Source organism: Lutra lutra, chromosome 13 (assembly GCF_902655055.1).
Source record: "Lutra lutra chromosome 13, mLutLut1.2, whole genome shotgun sequence".
Classification (NCBI taxonomy): domain Eukaryota; kingdom Metazoa; phylum Chordata; class Mammalia; order Carnivora; family Mustelidae; genus Lutra; species Lutra lutra.
In genome coordinates this window covers 26,742,040-26,765,189 of record NC_062290.1, presented here as the reverse complement: position 1 = coordinate 26,765,189, position 23,150 = coordinate 26,742,040, and the positions used below count along the sequence as shown (strand labels likewise).

The 23,150-nt window shown below is 44.4% G+C and overlaps 1 protein-coding gene across 1 annotated transcript in view; it reads right to left on the bottom strand.

The window, feature by feature from the left end:
* Nucleotides 1–1,397: 1,397 nt before the first annotated feature.
* Nucleotides 1,398–23,150, bottom strand: part of NTRK2 (neurotrophic receptor tyrosine kinase 2) — a 323,213-nt gene continuing 301,460 nt past the window's right edge. Inside the window, exons 16-17 of the mRNA XM_047700252.1 lie at nt 2,683–2,841; nt 1,398–1,847 (exon numbers count right to left, since the gene is read on the bottom strand). Of these exons, the coding sequence (XP_047556208.1) occupies nt 1,662–1,847; nt 2,683–2,841 (345 nt within the window). The 3' untranslated portion in view covers nt 1,398–1,661. The remainder of the gene's footprint in view (nt 1,848–2,682; nt 2,842–23,150) is intronic.

Genomic DNA, 23,150 nt, shown 5'->3' with positions numbered 1-23,150 from the left:
ATGCCTAATTTTTTTTTTTTTTAATTTTTACGTCTTTTAATGGAGTGAAAAAAACCAAAACAGCATACTGACAATGGAGTACACTGGGAATGAAACCACTCTCCCAACCAGAGCCCAGAGCAAGGTCTCAGCCTGTGCACACTGAACATCAATGTAAGTGATGCCCCCAGGGTGAGGTTTCTTTTCCCGCGGGGACTGAGTCTGCCCTTCCCACAGTTCCACAGTCCGTTCCACGTGGATAAGGACATCCAGGCTTCAGGGTCCATCTCCGCTAAAACCCATCACCGTCGTACGACGCAGAGACATTGATACTCAGCTAATGAGCTCCATTAGCTTCCCCTAATTATATAAGTTATATCTCTTTATGGATCTGCTCTACATATCAGGGGCACGACGTCTGGAGCAGTAGTTTCTGCACACAAGGTATTAATCGACGAAGACCATGCACAATTTTGCTTGCACAGTTTAAAGGACAGGTGGGGTGGAGGGGAGGGGTCGGAGGGAACTGCTATCTGAAAAGTTCAATATAATGCCTCTGAATTTATAACTTGTCTTATCTTTTCCAAGTCTTTGGCTTTCCCACCTGACCCTGAAACGATCTCTGGACAAGAATTCACCCATTTTCAGCTAAACTCGACAAAGGTTCAGCCGACAACACCTGGAAAAACAAACCAGGGCTATTACCATGACCTGCAAAGACAAGACTGTCTGGGCATGTGATGCGCCATCTTGCGTCTCATGGAAACCATCTTTTCTTTTGACTACACCCTAGTGTTTCTGGTGATGGGAAAAGAATAGTCCATGGCACAGAGTTCAACAGTCTTTGTACTCCTCAGAAAGCTCCTCAGGGGAAGGTGCCGAATACATTCCTCCCAGCTAACAGTCGCTGGGTTTTTCCTAAGTAGGGACTGACGCCAGCTGATCCCAATGGTTGTCTTTGTTCCTCCCATACTGTGGTTTGTAATAAATCTTCTTTCTCTCTGGTTTTAATCTCCCATAGATAAAGGCTTCCCAGATTAAACACAAGTTTTCCTGTTTCATACACAGGCTTAAGCCATCCAAAAACAATAAGAACAGTAATAATAATAAATAAATAGAAGTGAATCCATAGAAACTCTCGATGTCTGTACAGCAGAAGTGACAAAGTTTAAGTCAAATATTTGTTTTCCCTTTTTTCATCCACATCAAAGGCAGGAATACAACAAGGCATTGTTAGTTGTGGTGGGCAAACTAGAGTGTCTGCTGATATAACAAATCAGGGTTGTTAAGGCCTTTGTCTATGCAGAGTTAATAGGAATGCAGAAGCCAGATTGATTCAAAAGAAAGGGTAGGGGCTATGAAGCGAGGAAGACCAAAAAAGAAAAAAAAAAGACCAAAAAAAAAAAAAACCCCAAAACCCAAAAAAACAAACAAAAACCAGGGAAGAAACCAAGGGAGGTGGAAAGAGAGAAAGAGACAATGCCAAAAAGTAGTCCATACTGTGTCTATGGATGGAGAAGTGCACATGGCTTCCCTTGGAAAGCCTCTCCGTGTCTTTGTTGTTAATACTGTCGGAGTGAAGAACAGCAGATTGATGGCATCCAGCGGCAGTTAAACGACGTTCATCCTCTCGGCCCATCTGAGGAGGTGCATTGGGAAGGATCGGTCTGGGGGAAAGGGCCCTAGCCTAGAATATCTAGGTAGACTGGAGATGCCTTGGCCAAGTTCTGAAGGAGGGTGTGGATGCCCTTGATGTTCTTCCTCATATGGGGCTCTCGCTGCCAGCACCCCAGCATCAACTCGTAGACCTCCTGGGGGCACGTTCTAGGTCGCTGCAAGACTCGGCCCTGAGTAATGCATTCTATCACCTGGACGGGATGGAGATCGAAGACAGCGTCAGACGAGAGGAAAAACAAAGCCAATAACACAGATGTCTATGCAAGGGAAAGGCTGCTCTAAAGAAACCCATTCAGCATTTGCTTTTTTATTTTTTGAAGGAAGAGAAAATTATTATAGTTGGTTAATCATGGTTAATTTCATTGGTTTAGATCGCTTTTTCTGGGCACACTGAGGTCACCGACCTGGTGGAGAAATGCTTTCTGTCTGTGGGATGCTACCTCACTCAGGAATTCCAATGTGTTTCAGTCTTACGGGCCTGAGATGGAGCCTGGAACTTTCACGTCAGGGTGCTGACTGACAAGGGGACCTCGCTCGAGCTGTGGAAGTGAGTGGAGTTGGGATAGAAGACAGATGTGGGCCTGAAGAGGATGTGAGGTGCCTGACCCAGAAGCTGTGCCTCAAGTAGAGACAACGGTTGCAAAAGAATTGAAATAGGGAAATAAAACACAAGAATGTTCTAGTGAAATGTGTAAAAAATCCAAACCAAACCAAAACAAAACAAAACCAAGCCTAAAACCTTATTGGAATACTACCAAAAAACCTAGCTGACCTCTGAAGGCACGGGGGTGCCACACCTGCTACGAATTTACCAGATGAGCAGCACAGAGTCCCAGGTATGTGAGCAAACACTGCTTTTCTTTCTCTAGAACTTTTAAACTCAGAGAGTGACTAGACTCTGCCCATGACGTGTAGGTCCTGAGAGGCCATGTGGGAGCTGCTGCTGCCCACAAAGCCACACAGCTTCGTCTGTCTCCTGGCCTCTGGACCTCAGCCCTCGGGGGTCTTGCCCAGCCCAATGCGCACCTCGTTGTTGGACAGCTGGTACCAGGGCTGTTTGCCGTATGTGAAGATCTCCCACAACACGACGCCCAGGCTCCAGACATCACTTTCTGTGGTGAACTTCCTGTACATGATGCTCTCTGGAGGCATCCAGCGAATGGGCAGCATTGTGTGGCCACCGACCTGGTGGAGAAGGGGGAGAAAGGAGGCATCAGTCACCCGAAAACCAAGTTCCCCTCATCAGGTGGGAGAAAGGTAGAATACAAATGGGAGACACTTTTGTCCTTCTTTTATTTGTATTTGTTTATTTTAATCATTTATAAAACATGAGGGAAATACAATTTCTTTATAAGAAAAAAGCAACAGAGAAACAGGGTGAAGAATGGTCAAAGTATTTTTTTTTAATATTTTTTACTATTTTATGTTTCTGGTAACTAGATAGGGCAGAGATGATGTTGGGGCAGGTGTTCATCCTGGATAACACACACACACACACACACACACGCTTCCTGGTATAAAGGTGACTCAGTCTTCTAATTAACAAGATCACGTTGACCAGGAAACAACAGGAAACTGTGTCCAGAATGACCCACCAAGTGACTCTACTTTCTTGGCAAGGCAAGAGCTTCCTTCCACTTTCAGGTCTTAGGATGAGTGCACAGTGTAGCCTCAAATGCCCTCCCACAATCCAGCCATGGTCAGGGTCAGATTAGTCCCATTTCACAGACGAAGCAACTGAGACTTAGGTGGTTATGGACATAAAGCATTCAAGTCTTTAGACCCCGAGCTTAGGACTTGTCTCTTAACTACAATTGAGTTTGTTTCTAAAAATAAATAGATACAGTTTGGGGAAAGTCCATTTTAGTGAAAACAGCACAGCTGAGGCATTAGATGGCAAGAGCATTACCACAGGCATAGGGTACTTCATTTGATAAGGACAGTTTGTTTAGGATTTCTGACTCTCTGGAGAAAAGTTAAGAATTTCACGTTTCAGTTTGTAGCCCACTGGGGCTGTCTGATGTTAAAACCATGAGCAAACTGGTGGTGGGTCCTGGTTTTCAGGCTGGAAAACGCAGCACTACCAGTTCAAACATGCTGCCTGATGCCCGGGCAGCAGGTGAGCACACAGAAACACAGGCGTGAGACCCGACGGTCAGCCCCATGTTCTCGGACAGATGCCACATCGAGTTTCTGCCCGATTACAATGGTCGGTGTCCATTTCTGTCTCATTAAAGGAAAGAAAGAGACGAACAGTGCCTGAAAAATGCTCCCTAACTCCTGAGCCCAAGGAGCTGAGAGTGTCAGGTCTGTTTAATATGCTTGGCAATTTCCAACAACCCTCTTAGCCTCAAAGAGATCTTGAGTGTCGAAGGAGGAGAATGTTCTGTGGGTTTTTTCTCCATTCTCTGTATAAGGACTCTAAATCTGACAAGTAGGGACACAAATTCCTGGGTCGGGGTAAGGTGCCCTCATATGTTTACTGTTCACTTTGAACACACCCACAGCTCTGACACTAAGTAGAAGTGGGTGGCCTTCCATCAGCTTTCAATTTCATCACTCACTTCTCACCATACAGCGATGGGCCGACAGGCTTCCATGGGCACAGATTTCCTTCATGGAGCTGCCTGGACATGCCTGAAGGTGATGTCAATACTTCCCATCAGGGATGATATTCAAAACAGAACCTGTGTGGCATAGGCAGCGATGAACCGGAAAGGACGCCATGTTGGTGCTGCTGGCCCCACTGAGGAACTGCCCGGCTCATGACCCTGGAGCCCCACAGACCCAGAACTTTGGGAAAGGAAATGTGTGCCAATACACAAGGGGTTCCCCATGTTTCTAGACACTGCCAAGGACTCAGGACACCAAGGAGGAAAGCTCCTTTCAGGTGCTGGTGACCCACAGACCTGCACCAAGGAGAAGACTTGTCCTGAGTGCGGGGAGCTACACAGTGCAGAGTCCCGTGGAGTGAGAGGTCTCTGTGCAGGTTTTTAGTGGAAAAGACATACTTATTGACTTTATGGGAATATTTCAATTAGAATCCAGATTTATGATCAATATATAGTTGGTCTGTGTGGGGTAAAAAGAGAACTAGGACCTTATGGGCAAACACATGGTAGTCTTTTGGATACTGGGCCCTCAAAAGATTAAGAGCCAGCTCCCCACAGAGGTTTCTAGATCAGGCCGCCAAAAACCCTATAACCTGTAAGTTGCCTCACTTCTGTGCAGTCATGATACACAGAGTCTTAAGGTATCTTGGGAGTTTGGCGGAAAAAAACAGATTTGATTTTGTTTAACTTAGTGAATTAACTAATTTGCATGTGTGTTTGTGGGGAGAGGGAGAGAGACAGAAAATCGCTTCCATACATCTAGAATCAGACGGCTAAAATCCCACTGTGGGATGTGCTAACCTAACAAGATGCCATGCTTTCCATATTCCCGCGCACACACACCGGTAACACCACAGGCAACACAGTTCGTGATGTTGGAAGCCGGGCTCCAGGACTTTTAGTCAAGGACTAGTTGCTAAACCGCTCTGTGTCCTAGTTGCTCCAACTATGAAATATGGGTAACATTTTATACCTCCCGGGGTTATGGTGAGGTAAACACTCAAACAGTCAAAAGTTTGGGAAAGTGCTTTGTAAATTCCAATGCACTGATGCATTCAAGGTGTCTTTTCCTTCCCTGTAACCTTTACTATCTTATCTCCTCAATTCTGGAGACATTAGGAAGAGCCAGTGCACACAATTCCCCTCTGTGCCTCGCTCTGCAGGGACAGGTGCTCTGATGATAGCCCGGATTCGCCCAGTTTCTCTGTCCGATGTTGGAAATGGCCAGAGAAAAAGCTCCTCTAAAAGAGGAAAAAAATATCCCACTTTTTGATTTACATGTTTTCCCATCTGATCATTTGTTTTATGCTTGCAGTCTCTTTGGGACACATTTTTCACGTTAATTCTTTCAAGAGTCCCTTCTGGGATTTCACACACGCTGTTATAAATAATGCTTTCCTTGTTCTGATGTCAAACGGGTGAGTGGTGGGAGAACCTAATAAAAGTTCAGATAGGGTTCACAAGTTTTCCAAACCCATTTAGAACATTTCTGAACATTTCTTTTGCAGACCTTTCTCAGGATTTTGGAGCATGTCACAAAAGTAGACCAAGGGGGCGGGGGGAATAGAGTCACCGTTGTTACAAATTACTGTCACATTCCAGTCACAGCGACTGGATGGCTTTTGGACTTCACAAAGCCACATACGGCGCGGCCGCAAACACAACGAGGCATTTGTTTTGCAGTGTGCCACCTGGCAACTTGCCCTCACACCCTGGTTTCAATATCTGTGAGATGGAATGCCATCCCAAGTATGACACGGGGACTCAGAGAGGCTGCTTCGAGCATCGGACCTGCCAAGGGGTGGGGTGGGGCCCTCCAGGGATCAGGCCCCTGCTCTGTGCTAAACTCACCGGACTGAACTGAAGCCAGATGGGAAACCCATGTCGCCGGGAAGCTGATTTAGACTTGAGATTTTTTATTTTCTTCAACCCAAGACCCTGGGGACCTGGTTCCTGCTGTGCCATTAACTAGCTTGGCTGAGTCACTTCAGGTCTGGCTTCCTGGTAAAATGTGGACAGGTTAGACCAGCTCTGGATTATTGTCAGCACAAAACCCTGTGGTTCTGTAATCGCTCACCACCACTTGGCCACCATCATCGTCCACCAGCACAGAGTCGTTCACCTTTCCAAAGAATCTCCACTCAAAGAATTTCCACTCGAACCCAGTAGTTACACTCAAGGGTAGACATTGGTTTGCTTTCATGTTGCAAATAATGCACCCAAATCTGAGAGAGTTGAAGGAGCTTATGTCAGTGCACTCAATAATGGCTGCCCCCTGGAATTCTTGTACTTGTTCCCATGGGTCGTTCTGAGTGTCTGGCTTCTGCGATCTCTAATGCAGAGAATCAGTATTCCCTGTGTTCAGCCCCCAGGGCCCATCGTGAGGTGCTTTGCCCAGGCCAAACCTACTCATGCCTCTTGGTAGTTTGATCCCTTTTCCTTTCTACCCACTCCCCAAAGAGCTCCTGAAGATGAGCTCAAATTGCACCATTTCAAGGAACACTCAGTCCTGCTGCAGCTCAGTGAGTTGCCCAAAGACAGTCTGGTGCCCCTCAGTACAGCTCTGGCAACATGGCAAGCATCCCTTTCTTCTCTTTCTTCTGCTAACAGATCACATGCCTCAAGAAAGATGGCTGCATCTCATCATGTCTGGCCGGGCATGAGGGGGTTGGTTGGTAAGCATATAATGTCTTCGAGTGGCCTTCTTATGAGTGCTGATATTTGGAGAGGAATTCTCAAATGTTCTTTCAAAGAGATCAGTGTTCACTACCCTCCTATCTAACCTCCAGTAACTCCCTGAACTCATGTCAAAACCACCTTAAATTAAACGGATGGAAACTGGCTCACTTATTCGGTGTGACAAATAAGAACTGTTTAGTGAAATTCATAACTTCTTAGAATTCAGCCAAAAATTCTGGAGTCCACATGGAGTCTGAGAGCTCCCTGAGTTGTGTGGGGAATCCTGTTCCTTTCTTGATTTGCTATCTGTGCAGTAGACGGGGCAGTCTATGGTACTGACCTGAAACTATTTGATCTTGGGAGGAAGTCTAGAATGATGTCATAATGCACAAGATGGAGGATTATTTTTCTACATCTTGTGATCAGCATCTCACATCCTCTGAAGCTGGAGAAAAAGGACAAACTAAAGAAGAAAGTTAAAGTGGGGCACCTGGGTGGCTCAGTCAGTTGAGTGTCTGACACTTGGTTTCAGCTCAGGTCATGATCTCATGAATCCTGGGATGGAACCCTGGGTGAGACTTCGTGCTCAATGGGGAGTCTGATTGAGATTTTTGCCCTCTGACCCTGCCCCCACTTGCTCTCTCTCTTTCCCTCCCCCTCTCTCTCTAAAATAAATACATAAATCTTTTTTTTAAAAAGAAGAGCATTAAAGAGTGAAAACAGGAGGACTGATGACCATCTTGGACTTTTATCATGGCAACTTGCTTAAGTCAGCAAAGCGAATCTGAGGCCTATGGTCAAAAAGGAATTCCATAGTGTCTAAAATAGATGAAATTATGGAAAATAATGGATCTTGTTTTTAAAGCATATCAAGAAAAGGACTGTTCAGTTATCTCTTAGTGTTTGTTTCCCTGACACCTCATAATTTTGATGGTGACATGTATAGAATGATCAGATTAATAAAAAATAACCACTGTGCTCTAGTTAAAATACCTATACCTGAGCATCCTTTAAATATACCTGTGTGAAAAGTGTTTAAGACAATAAATCCTGAAGAAAATATTAAAAGACCATGGGTAAAATTGTCTTGTGTTAGTAATCAATGACTGTACTATGTTTAAGTCAAATTGGACACATCCAATGAGTTCAACTATATTTCTTACCAAAGGAGCACTCTTTGGGTACACACTCTTTGGTCATAAGGTTGTAAATTGTGAAAATTTCCCCTTGGCCTAACAAACAATATGTTTTATTTTTCCACATCGGAAAATTAGGATTAGGGAACTCTTGGTGCTTGCCACGTTGAAACCACTCTTCACACCACAAGCCAAGCTAGGCTCTTTCTCATTTTTACAAATATACAAAACATCTTTATTGCTGGTACAAGTTAATGAGGAAGGCACAATCTCTTCCTGGTGTGCTGGGAGATGAGAGAGGAGGTGACAAGCTTAGCTCTCCTCCTTCCACTGGAATGAACACACAATGCATCTACCATCCTCCTTGTTCCCTCATCATCTTTTCTAACCCTTCCCCACTTCCCTTCCCTTCCTTTCACTTCTCCTATTGCCTCTATACTGCTCAGTGTGGTCACTTCCAGGTCCATTCCTGCTCCCTTTCCTTGAATTTCCTCTCAAATATCACTCTCCAATTCCATTCCAAAATCCCATGTTGCATTTCATCTTATTCAATTCTTTCATCTCCCCCTAATGATCATGGCTGACTCCTCCTCAACTTATTCTCTGGCCGCCATGATGTCTGGTTTCCCTTCCGTGTTTAGGGGAGAGGCATAATGGGAGATGCACAATGGGAGGCTGGAGCCTATCTCCAGATCTGAAGCAAATGCTTAGGTAGCTTTGAAACCACTGGTGATTTAAAGGTGAGTAATGGGGGGCGCCTGGGTGGCTCAGTGGGTTAAGCCTCTGCCTTCGGCTCAGATCATGGTCTCAGGGTCCTGGGATCGAGCCCCGCATCGGGCTCTCTGCTCATCAGGGAGCCTGCATTTCCCTCTCTCTCTCTGCCTGCCTCTCTGCCTACTTGTGATCTCTGTCTGTCAAATAAATAAATAAAATCTTTAAAAAAAAATAAAGGTGAGTAATGCTAATCTGGGACCTTATACGCTCAACTAGCAAAGACCAATGATGCCTGGGAGGCCACTTTCAGCTTGTGGTGTTTAGTCAATGAGTGAGTGATAACTTGTTTGGAGGCCAAACATTTTACTCCCTTAGAAACACACGGGCCAAAGGGCAAGTCCCATTAAGAGATGATTAGTATCAGAGGCTTTGGGGCACATGAAATATTGAAGAGGCTCCTAGACCTTCTTGTCATACCCTATACCCAACTGCTTTGCTTCAGCAGATTCTCCTGACCTGTTCCTTAAAAATTCATGAAAGCTGTAAATTTTAAGAAATAGCTGGACTTTATTTACTTATTTGTCATGTATTGCATCTGTAATATGAAGCTTAAAAAAGGAGATAGAAACAATTTATGCAAAATATTCTCCTTGGAGAACATGGAACTATTGTGGTTAGACTGTGGGCACTCCATGACCACATTCAGGAAGATCATAATCCTTCTATTATGAAGAGTGATGGGATGCTTCCATGGCGTGTGGCTACTGAACCAGGGGATACTTCATGGGAAGAAATTCAGCCCTTCCTACTCTGCCTAGAAACCCAAAATGAACCCAGATCAGGCTGAGTCAAGCAGAGCTCTGTTGACAGCCTGATCATCATCTCCTTTACAGTGGGAACTGATTATTGCTACGCTGGAAACCACTGTTATTCATAGCTCTGAAATCTCTCAGTATCTTTTTCCATTACCAATGTGGTCATAGACATAAGGATTATGAAGTAGTAACTTCAAGCCAAGTATTTTTGAATTAGTCAAAGAGAGGATGTGCTGGACCCTATTGCTAACCATATATTTTTTAAATTAACATATGATGTATTATTTGCTTCAGCGGTACAGGTCTGTGAATGCTCAGTCTTACACAATTCACTGCACTCACCATAGAACATACCTTCCCCAGTGTCCATAACCCAGCCACCCTATCCCTCCCCCACTACCACCTAGCAACCCTCAGTTTGTTTCCTGAGATTAAGAGTCTCTTATGATTTGTGTCCCTCCCTGGTCCCATATTGTTTCATTTTTTCCCCCTTACTTCCCCACAGCCCCCCGCCCTGCCTCTTAAATTTCTCATATCAGAGAGATCATATGATAATTGTCTTTCTCTAAATGACTTATTTCACTTAGCATAATACCCCCTAGTTCCATCCACATCGTTGCAAATGGCAAGATTTGGGGTTTTTTTGATGGCTGCATAGTATTCCACTGTGTGTGTGTGTGTGTGTGTGTGTGTGTGTGTGTGTATATACACACACCACATCTTCTTTATCCATTCATCTGTTGATGGACATCTAGATTCTTTCCATAGTTTGGCTATTGTGGACATTGTTTCTATGGTAACCATATTTTTGCAAATACTTTTTTTCCCCACAACTAAATCTCTGCTGTCAGAATAAGGCAAATGATCATGTTTTAAAGGCAAAGGACATAGCTAAAATTGCTCTCTCTGGAAACTTGGATTCTAGGTTAGTAGATAAGGCAAATTGAATATAAAATTTCCACTGTAAATTGATTTTGCTTTTTCTACCATGAAATAGTAATAAAAATGATGAAAATAACAATAACACTTCATGTTTATCCAATACGTTTTTGCTTTTTCTTATCATTTCATATCTATTCATCTTATCATTATTGTACCTACCCCAAAATATGTTTATGAAGATGAAATGATCAGTTGTTTAATCACTTAAATTATTATGTGATTAATTGATTTAATGAATCCATTAAAATAAATGGATTAATTGATTAAATTAAATCAATTAATCAACTGATCAATTAAAGATTAAATTTTCATATTAGAAAAGCTCTGTGGTGCCATTGTGTGATGCCATTTATATGACTTTCTTGAAAAGGCAAAATTATAGGTCTAGAGAACCCATGTTTGTCAGGGAATAGGAATTGGTTGGAGGGGGCTTACTTTATGGGGACACAAAAGAATTTTGGGGGATGATGGCAATGTCCCACAACTCCGTTATGGTGGCAGTTAAGTGATTGTGTTTGCCCAGACTCAGAATTTTACACTAGAGGAGGTGAATTTTACTATATTATATCTCAGTAAACCTGACTTTAAAATCAATCAATCAATCAATCAATCAATTTATTAGAATAGTGCCCAGTATATAGTAAATGTGCAAACAATACTAACTGTTGTCTTGTTATGCTAAGTTTTTGATTCTTCCTTCTCCAGTAATCCTGTGGGATTAGTTAGACATGATCTTTTATCCCAACTTAAGAGCTGAGGAATATCCATCCAGGCCCAGAATTAAAGTGATCTACCCAAGGCAACACAGCTAAGTCATGGTAAAGTCTACAGAGGACCTAGCTCTCAAATTCATGGCACCCTTCCCATTCTGTCTCAAGTCTGACATGGAGTCAGGTTCAGAGCTAGGAAAGTCTCTCTGCATTAGACTGCTTGGGGTGTCATAACAAAATACCATAGATTGGGTGGCTAAGACAACATTTATTTTCTTACATTTCTGGAGGCTAGAAGTCCAAGATCAAGGTTCCAGTGAGTTCAGTTTCTGCTGGGAGCTCCCTTTCTAAACAGAGCTTGTATGTGTGCAGAGAGAAAGTGATCCTCCAATGTCTCTTTTTATAAGAATACCAATCCTATTGGATCAAGACTTCATCCCATGACCTCATTTAACCTTAATTACTTCTTTACAGGCTCCATCTCCAAATATCCTCACACTGGGGGCTAGGGCCTCAACATATGAATTTGGGGGGTTGGGGGAACACAGACATTTAGTTCATAATACTCTCCTTGCCAACATTCCCCCTTCTGGCTCCAGTACATTCTGGGGAAGCAAGAATAGCTCTATGTACTAGGAGCTGTGTAATTCTGGCCCAGAATGCAATTCTGTGGTCAGCATCTTCACGTCCCCAACTGAAGATTTGACCCCATTGTTCCTTTCCCTCCTGGGTTAACTCTTGATTATTACCAACTAATTCTAAAGCTTATCAAACAGTTTAAACTGCTGTTGTCCCACAGAAGATTCAGTTCATTTCCAGTGCAAACCTTAGGGCAATCTCAATCCAAACCCTATTTCTCTATCCCCTCCTCCACCTGGGGTTCCCTGGGAGGTGGCTAAGGGAGAGCAGGCAGACTCAGGACTCCCTAGTGATGTGTAGATAAAGGCAGAGGGCTTCCCGGACTCCGTGTCGCCGTAAGCAACATCCCTCATGGGTCCTGTTGTCTCTTGCTTGTGCACTATATACAATTCAAAGAACAAAGAGCCCAGTCTCAGGAGTGACCGTAGCTTCATCTTATTTTACATCTGGCTCTAATCAGAAGCAAATTAAGTCATCTCTCAGTAAAGCATAAAACTACAGTTGCGTCGACGTTTAAGAATCACATTCGGATCTAGAAACACAGATTTCATCTTAATCATTGAGTGAAACTAGAAGTAGTAGCACGTGTCCCCCTGCCTCTGATTGCTGCCCCCAGCCTCATCCCGATAACTCTTATCAACCTGGATGGGAAGTTTCCTGAGGGGATCAAGGGGAGGATGACACTTTGGAAAGCACTAATACAGCAAGTTGGCTGGAGTGTTGTACACTCCAATCGTAGACATTTCATCAAGCTGCCATTTTTAAGTGTTCAGTGTTCCTGAGTCTTTTATGACCTCCTAAGCATTATGGGTAAACCCATGAGACCATCTGACTCTTTTAACATTTGAGACAAATCACTGCATCCTTTCATGGTGAAAAGCCACCAGGGATCGACATGCCCTGAGCAAAGGCAGTCAGAAAAAAGCAGGACCAATGTATGCTCGTGTCATTGTCTACATTAAGGTGGTTTCAGTGTGTTGGTTAGGCACCAAAATTCCAACATGAAATAATTTCTATGGAAATAATTCCAAAAAGCTGCTATTCCAGCTAGCTTTTACAAAGGAAGAAATCAGTGATTTGTCAACAGAATAGGAAAACAAAACACAAAAAGCTTCTCTGTAATAGAAGGAGCACTCCCATCATCAGCAGTGATTACGGTGGTTCCTGATGCTCTGGGTCCATCAAGTCCAGTAAATGGAGAGATCAGGTTTCTGGGTGGACACCATCCATCTGTCCCCCCATTAAACCCAGCCTGTTAGTTAACACTGAAGACCTTGCCAACATGTACCATTAGCCTGAGATGAAGACTTAATACACCAGAGCCAGTTTCAGATGAATAAAGTCTTCTTTCCTCCCAGCTGCAGACATTCATTCTGTTAGTGAAACTGATGTCTTGTGTCCAAGGGAATGTAACTATAATGAGAAAGTTGCTTCCTCCAGGGAGCTCTGAATGCCTACCTGGGCATCATTATGGTCCTTTTCTGCAATGTCTGTGATACATGTAATGCATAGAGATTGTGACCTTGGTTACAAAAGATTTGTGGTTCTTACAATGATCATGAGACCTAAGAAATAATATATATATGGACATATATACGTACATATATATGTACTGATGAGTTTTAAATGTAAGCTAATTAAAGCTAAATGAAAGGCAATGTCTTTAACACAGAGCCTTGCACAGAATAGGTAACCAAGAGTTAATTTTATATATATATTGTACATATATATGTACAATATATTTAGTATGTACAATATATATAGTACATATTAAAAATATATAAATATATATTGTACGTATATAAAATATATATATTATACGTACAATATATAGTACATATATAAAATATATTGTATGCACAGAGTGTACTTTGTATGTACTATATATATTGTCCATATATATGTAAATATATATATGTATATATATATATATATAAAATTAACTCTCAGTTACCTATTCTTTGCAAGGCTCTGTGTTAAAGACATTGCCTTTCATTTAGCTTTAATTAGCTTACATTTAAAATTCGTCAATCTCCCATCTCTCCAGACATACCCACGGACAAAATATACCCATAGAAAGTGCACATATTATGAGAACTGGAGCTTTCTTTCCTGTCCAATGATAGCGGCAGCTCAGTGTTATGGGAAACCAGTGTGGCGTCACCGGGTGCTTCTCAAACTTTCCACCAAAGCACCCCAAAACACAGAAAGAAGTAAATGATCAGGGGTGCAGGGGAATAAGTGGGACCATGTCTGTGGGTCACCAGCCCAAGGTGCTGATGGCAAGTGTGGAATTTCTTCAAAGTTCTATGTTTCATCTTTAACATCTGATGTAATTGATGCATTAGACTCCACAATGCGTTACACAAAAGCAATGATTTGTCTCCAAATCATTTATGAAAATTGGTGCTTTGGAAATATGGGCCATGTTCATTTTGTGGCTTCATGGGTTTCTGGTCTTAACACAACATCCTGTGTTCAAAGGCTACCCAGACTCCTGGTTAAGAGGCATTGGTGCAGAAACACAAGACGGCAAGTCCACACTGGAGACCCACAAAGCAACAGAATGAACACAGGTTTGGGAGTCAACAGACCTGGTTTCCTGTTTTAGCTTAGCCACTTTCTAACTAGATGACCATAAATTACTTTATGTCTTAGAGTCTCTCTTTTGCATTGCAATAGGAATAAAACCTATAAGCCCAATGTAACAAGTCTGTGTGAGGATTCTGTACAGCCCTGCCCACTACTGCCCATTCCTGAGGGGCACCCTTCACTCTCTGGCCTGCATAAATGCCCCCTCCTGGAGTCATCCAACATGGCGACCTGTACCAGAAGCCCAGAGCTCTATTCTGGTGCTTGCACGACTCTCCATTTGCATGACTTTGGTAAGTCATTGGCCTCCCATAAAGCCATCAGTTTTTCCTTTATGGAATAGAGATGACTCTACTTACTGCATCACATCTGGGAGGCTCAGCAAGGCTGTTGACACAAAGCACGGTGTAAGTAGTAACACCCAACCCACATGCGATTCCTCATTAATCTTGCTTCTTTTCATGTACCTTTCTCAGAGTATATTTCAACAAATCTGTATTTGGCTAGTGCCATGTCCATTGTGGGGAAACAACATTGGATGAGCGTCCTTGCCCTCTGGAGCTTGTTCTGTAACCACAATTCCAGGCTGAGGACTGACGCCACGGTGGGAATGTGAACAACTGGTTATGCTTCATGATACTGGTGCAGTCTGGCCAACAGCTTAATCTACTGATGCTTTCCGCTCCCTTCCACTAGGGCGTGTATATTTAGATGGCTGAGCACTTGTCACCTGTCCAAAGGATCACAGGAGGGAGATGACTGGGAAATAGCAAGATGGGGAGTTTTCAAAGAGGACTGATGAGCTGATCCTCCCTGAAGCTTCTCAGAAGAAGTTGGCGGCAGAGCCCCAAAGACGCTGTGATGGCGGAGTTGTGTTCAGCTTTGTGGATGACATTTAACATCTAGCTACTATTTGTTGCAGGCCTACCGTGAGCAAGTCATGGCCATGAACTTCACACACATTACTTCAGTGAGCTGCGTTGAACTATAAACCAAGCCAATGCAAGAGTGAAGAGGGCACCTCAGGTAGGGATTTCCTGCGACTGCGTGTCCCTGAGACAGTGGCTTACCCACGGAGGGCATTCATTTTTCTCACTTATGGGAAACCCCAAAGTATGCAGTCAAGGGCTGGTGGGATACTCTAAGATGTCCTGCAGAGGTGCCTGGGTGGCTCAGTCGGTTAAGCGTCTGGTTCTTGATTTCAGTTCAGGTCATGATCCCGGGGTCTGGGGTCAAGCCCCCCCACACTGGACTCCGAGCTCAGCATGGTGTCTGCTTGAAATTCTCTCTCTCCCTTTCCCTCTGTCCCCTTCCCCTGCTGCTCATGCACACATACTCTCTCTCTACTAAATAAATCTTAAAAAAAAAAAAGTCTTCCCAAGGACCTTCCACTTCTTTCTACCTCCATTTTGATCTCCCGGCTCTTGGTCCCACTGTCTTCTCCCTGGGCCACTGAGACTGCCTGCTAACTAGTCCATCCAGTCTGCCCACCTTCCTTCTGATCTGCCGTCTGCGCACTAGCCGAGTAATAGTCTTAGAGTTTTAGTCGTATCAAACCGTTTCGTTTTCTGCTATAAATTTTTTAATGACTTCCCATTGCCCTTAGGATAAAATGAAAAGACATTAAAGTGACTGCTAGAACCCCTGTTGGTCTCAGTGTCTCTTTCCCCCAGTCTGCTCCAAGTGCTTGACCCCCTTCCTCACAATGACCCATCCACTTTGGTCTTCCCTCTTTCTTAAGCATCCTTAGCACTCTCTTGCCTCAGATCTTTCACACATACAGCTTCTTGAGTTTTTCCTGACTTACACTTGTCCCCTGGGACTTGAATACCATATTCTTAGACATCAAAAGCAAGTGAAACTATCAGGTAGCATGACTTACTTTCCCCTCAGCACCGATCTGCTGTAACGATGTGCTTGTTTGTGTGGCTACGTGTTTGCGATCTAACCTCGGCCTCTAGACTCCATGTTTCATGAAGGGTGCCCTCTTCTGTGCTTGGAGGCTCAACAGATATTTGTCAAATGAGAGGATTGCATCTGGCTGCCTCAGGGAATGGCCCTGGCAGCCAGACACTACAGTATGGGATAAATATGAAAAGAGAACCAGGGGCTAAGGCCAAAAGAGCAGCTTCCTGTCAGCCCCACTCAGTGTTGTCAGCACAGACCCCTTGGAGTTGAGGGGGGTATCCAGAGGGGAAAAGGAAAACATAGACAGTAGCTGATTTGCTTTAGAGAGCAACACCCGTTTCTAATTTAAACTGTAAATAAGGAATGGAACAGACATATGCAGTACACAGAGTAAGAAACATATGGGACAAGTTACCAAGAAAAGCTGTGGAAGCTGAAGATTAATGGGGCAGAAGTGACCCATTGGTAGAGGAGAGAGTGTGGGTGCTGCGGAAAGTCAGAGAGAATGGAAGGGCTGAGTGCCCTGTCCCATGGGTTCCCTTTCCTTTGCTTGTCCCTTGGGATGCCCTCTTGGCCACCCCAACTTCATTCTCTGAAGCGACCCCACTTACGGATGCTACCCTTTGGTCCAACTGGAATTTTCCCAGGGAAGCCTCCCACAGGAAGAATATTGCTTGAAGGTGGGAGAGGCTTGTCCTCGAGTGACTTTGGTGTGGCACCATACCTGTTCACTCTCGCCAGCTGGAGAGAACAACGCGGCAGAGGGGAATTAAAGAAAGGGCGTCTGCAGCTCCCCAACTTCCCCTCAGCATTCCCACTGCCTCCTTACAACCTGCCCTCTGCCTCTCACCTCCCACCCCAACTCCACAACCCTTGATCATGAACAGTGTACTAACAACTGAAGTTCAACTAAAAGCCACACCCCCATCCCTCAAGGGGCTATCCACTTCCAGCAAGGCGGATAATTTTAAGCAATCTATTATAACATTATTTGGATTCTCAAACCCTCATTGCTCAGAGTTTAGATTAACTTTTTTAACTGTTGAATTGATAATCATTTGCTTGTCTTGGTATCATTCACTCACTCAGCAGAATTATTTTTGAGCTGCCTTCAGTATTCTGGGCATTGTCCTAGACCCTGGGGATATGGATGTGAACCAGTTCCATGTTCTCATGAAGCTTTCATTTTAGTGGGACATAAACAGATGTGTATGCATCATGAAGTCAGGTGGTGATAAATACTGTGGAGAAAAGGAAGTAAATAGATGCAAAGGATAGAGAGGCAAACTAATTTAAATAGAAAAGTTCATCAAACACTCTTCTGAGCAGGTGATAACTGAGCAGTAATCAGAATAACAAGACACGCAAACATCAGGAAGAAGTGCATTCCAGGCATTGGGGTCAGGAAGTGCAAAGGCCCTGAGGTAGGAAAAGCCTTGAAATGCTTGAAAAATAAAGGGTCCAGTGTGTTAGGAGTGACTGTGGCAAGAAGGTGAGTGTAGGAAAAGAGGTGGACTGTTTATCTGGGCATCTTGGGTGTGTGTGTATGTGTGTATGCGCATGCGCGCGTGTGCCCGCATGCACGCATGTGTCTGTGTTATCCCTATCTGTAACCATATTAATATCTTTACTTTTATATCTAAATAATATGCTACATCCAGATAGTATTTTAAGGCAAGCCACTTAATACTATTTTAAGATAAACACATAGTCTATGCCCTAGCTACCAATACCATTTACTGAGCAGGGAAACTAAGACATAGGAACCCAAGACCATAGTCAGAGTCAGGGTCTGAGCTGGCAATGGAAGACAGATATTTCAAATCCACTGAGCTTGCCTCTTTCTCTTTCACTTTTGCTCTAAGTTTGCACCGCTTGCCCTAACCCACCTGGTGGCATGGCCAGCTTTGTAAGCCACCTGCAGAACTCATTAGTCACTTTCCCTGAGCCCCGTTCATGAGGAAATCCCTTCTTTTCTGATCCAGAGAGCTTGACAAGGACCTAATTGCACTACCACTTGGATTTAGGAATGGAAGTAAGGTCGGACTATGTGGATCTCCCACACCTTTCTTTCAGTGCAAGGGGGATGAGGTAGTAGAGGGGCCCTATTACTTCTATGCTCTTCAGTAGCACAGACGCATTCCTGAGTTTTTCAGAGCTTGGAATCTCTAAGATGCTTAGTTATAGCCCCCTTGACATTCAGCCTTAAGACGGATGCTGATGGCCCCTGCACGTTTGTCTCTGTCAATACGTGAGCAGGGCGCGCCTCTATATTATCTTCTTTTTCCTGAATATTTCCCCAATATTCCACCAGCCATATGGTCACATCACTGCCGAGGCACCTTTGACTCCTGAAACAACCTGGATTTCCTTTAAGGAAGAAGGATGCCCTGGGGTATCCCGGGGAGAAGAGAAAAGATTTCATAAACCTGAACTCCTTAATGATGGTCCCTTAGCATTCTTTGTGCATCTCCCTTCCCGCCTCTATCTCTTCATCAACCCCTACAACCATTTTTTTCCTCAAAATTCCCTCCCAAGGTCTCTCTCCCCAGATATTACATGCTTTTTTGGGTACCAGAACATTTATTTAGGGACAGATCATTGGCATTTAGAATACTGTATTTACTGGTTAATATCTACTTGAATCCACTTACAAAAATAGCTTCGTGAAACATATAAAGTTCTTTAAGCACTACTATCTACTCTATGAACGAAGACTCGGAGAAAACAATTCCCTCCAGCCCAGATTTGTCTTTCGAGATGAAGACAAGAACACTCCAGAGAAGGGCAAGGTTTATACAGAACCAACAAGCCACTGCAAATTAACTCAAGACTGCAGGAAAGACAGAGGTGATTCCCAACTTGAGGAACTTTTAAGCGATCTGCCCCTTTCCAATGCTGCCGTGTCCTCTGCTTCTCCAAGGGTTCAATGTCCTCAGATTCCCCACCCCACTTTGGACCCGTGTTCTTCTCGCCATCATCTGAATCCCCCTAAATGCACCACCATCCCCACGAAACACCACTAATTTTGTTCAAAGCTAAAAACCTAAGAGTCATCGTGGATTTCTTATTTCCCTTTGTCCTCTGCATTCAAGTCATCACCGGGTTTCTTCACCTCTGACTGCAAAATACACCCTGAACACCCTGCCCCACTTGTCTCCACCCCTGCTCATAGTCTTACGCCATCGCACGCTTTCACCAAAGCCTCCTCTGAGTGTTGGGCCCCACCCTCAAGAGCTGCCCCAGCTTAGCTGGGAACCTACCTGAACTCCTCTCATTCTAGCCTGGCCTGCCTCATGTTGAGGGCATCACCTGAAGACAGCCTAACCCTGTCCCCCCAAACTCCACCGTCTCCGTAGCCTGTCCCTGCTGCTTCTGCCCCACAGGAGCAACTCACAGAATGAACCACCTCTTTGCTCCAGGGACCAGATTTTACCTTTTCCTTTCACTGTAACTAGATTTGAATGAAATTTAATGCTGGAATGGGTCAAATAACAACAACAACAACAACAAAGTGTATGTCCAGGTAGCTACTTCTTTATGGTCCATACTTGGTAAAACTTCCAGAAGACAAGAACCTAGATTTTTTTGAGAAACGTGTGGAAAGCTTTTTGCCCATTTGCTAAACACTTTAATGGTCACTTCATTGTTTCTCTAAATTAAATCACTGAAGTTGCATCATTATTGTAAAGCGGAAAAAGTGGTTACCCTGGAGGAAAAAATTAGGTTCAGCAGAAGAGGAACCCAGAGTGATCTTTATAAAGTAAAGCACAGTGGAGAGACAAAGGCAACTAATAGCATGTGGGAAGCCCTGCACACCCATACATCTGAGGCTCACACCAGACATGAACCGTGGAGCCTCACGGGTCAGACTCTTAACGATTTCTACTAATGAAAACTCAGCCAATCAGAACTGGCCTCATTTTGATAGTTATCCTCTTGGGGTCTTCAGAAATTACAATCAGGCTTGCTTTGCATTTATATCACCCAAGTCCTGGTCAGGAAAACTGGGAGCTGGGCAGTGGGTAGGGGGGAGGAGTCTATTTCCTTGAAGGGAAAGGGGCTAAGATGTGGTCTGACACCATGTTCAAGGGATGAGGTGGTGTCACCAGGGAAATAATGCTTGGCTGCTCATCACCAAGGGCAGGTCAAGAAAAGGTGAAGGTGAATTGTGGCCTAAGGTATAATTGCTTTTTGACGTTAATGGCCAATAGGTCATTAACTGCTTGAATGCTCAGATGGGGGTGGCTATGACGTCCCCTTCTCTCTATACCTCTGATGTCTTATATTAAGATCCCCAGGGAACTTTTCCAGGTGTCCTTCTGATTTAAAACTTGGGCCTTAAGCTGAGGGAAAAAGAGATTTGGGTGCCCCAGCACCACATCTCATAGCAGGATTAGAGTCTTGCTCTAATAAGAGAACATGCCCTACAATAACCACCACGACCCCAGGTCCCTTTCCTCTTTGGTCTATGGGGGGAGAAAATGGGGGAAGGGAGTGAGCAAGAGCAGTAGGACCATTGGCCTGGGGGCCATTGGAAAGTTCCTGAAGAGGGGTCACCTCCTTCCTTTCTCTTCTCTCTGCTCTCCCCATCCTTAGCCTGAACTCAAGGAAAGGACTTCAAGAGAATTCCTCATAAAGACTGGAGGTGCCTTAGGAAGGGAGGACTGAGACCTCATTCTGCATTTGGGCCTCTGTTTGGGCAGCAGACTGTGTGCATGACAAAGGAAAAGGGGAAAGACAGTAGAGCTGAAAGGGGCAGCAGGAGAACCTACTCCTCCAGCACCAAGGAGGGCAAAGATGTGTGGGCGTCTCAGGAGTCAGTGGGAACAATGGAGAGTATCTATGTTTGAGACTTCTGGTCTGTACCCTGGCTGTGCCCTGGGTGACACCTGACCGCTGGAAGTGTTATCAGAGAAGCAGTGATGGTAAAGCAGAGGATGACAACAGAGGTGTAAAGAGAGGTTGCCCTCTATCCTCAATCCCTCCTCTCACACCCTAACCTTGTAGGAACTGGAGATAAGACGAGAAGGGAGAAGGCTAGCCTGTGATGCCGGATGGAGTAGCTTTGAATCTGTTAGTAGGACAGGACAAACTGGATGCAACTGGTTTCATAGATGAAAGTGAACAGAAAGTCTTGGAATCTATCCAAGATGCTCTCTTTTTTAAAAGAGTTTATTTTTTATTTGGGAGAGAGAGAGTAGGAGTAGGGCAGGGAGTGGAAGAGAGAGCTAGAGAAGCAGGCTCCCCACTGAGCTAGAAGCCTGACCCAGGGCTCCATCCCAGGACCCCAGGATCATGACCTGAGTTGAAGGTAGATGCTTAGCCCACTGAGCCACCCAGGCACCGCTATCCAAGATGCTCTCACTGCTGGCCTCAAAAGCGTTGTGATGCATACCACTCCATACCTAGTAGGATGGTGAAAATCTGTAATGCTGACAACACCAAATGTTGGCACAGATGTGGAGCAACAGGACCACTCCTTCATTGCTGGAGGGGATGCAGAATGGTACAGCTATGTAGGAATGCAGTTCAGTGGTTTCTGACAAAACGGAACATGCTCTTCCCATATGATCCAGCAATTGTGGTGTTTGGTATTTCGCAAATGAGTTGAAAACATGTCCACACGAGAAACTGCATCTGGATGTTCACAGATGTATGCATAACTGCCAAAACTCGAAAGTGACTTGAAGATGTCCTTCAGTAGGTGAATGGGTAAACCACCTGTGGTCCATCCAGGCCTCGGAACATTATTCAGCATTATAAAGAAACAAGCCACCAAGCCATAAAAAGACATGGAGGAACTTTAAATGTATATTAGTGGGTGACAGAAGCCAGCCCGTAAAGGTTACATGCTATATGACTCCACCTGTATGACAGTCTGGAAAAAGCAAAACTATGGACGTAATAAAAGATTGAGAGTCTAGATCGCAAGTGGCTCAGGGGAAGGAAGGATGAGCGGACACAGCCGAGAGGATTTCTGGGACATGGAGCTACTCTGTATTGTAACGGTGGCTACATGTTATTACACACTTACCAATACACATCACCAAGAGTGAGCCCTTAGGTAAGCTATGGACTTTGGGTGATAATGCATCAACGTAGGCTCATGATTGGAACAAATGTACCATTCTGATGGGATATGATAGTGGATAGGCTGTGCATGGGGGGGATCCTAGGGAGTATGTGGGAATTCTCTACTTTCTGCTCAGTTATGCTGTGAACCTAAAGTTCCTCTAAAACATAAAGTCTGTTGTTGTTGTTGTTGTTGTTGTTGTTGTTGTTTTTAAGTATTGCATTGAGGACATGGGCTGTGGCAGTGACCAAGGCTCCATCACATGGTTTCCATCCATGCCATTCAAAAGTTCAGGAAAGGAGGTTGCCAGTCCTATCCGATCCTCACGGTGATCCCCTGGCATTCATGGGACAATGGACACTGATCTGTAGAAACCTAGAAGCTGAGAAGCAGGTGCAGGAGTGTGGCTTGGAGGAAAGGGACAGAGAAAACAGCTGGATGGACTCCGGCATGGGGTAGCCTGTGTGCCCATACCCCGGGGAGAAAGTCAGTGTGGCCAGAAGTCCCCTCTCAACAGGAAACAGAGAACGGTGCTCCTCAGGAGTCTTGGAAATGGGGACATAGTGAGGGCTTGGGAAGGAGGCCAAGAGAATGTGGGACCCAACCCTTCTGACCAAGATAAAATTAAGTTTACTGTGGAATGTACATGCTGTTTCTTCCACATAGGAGTT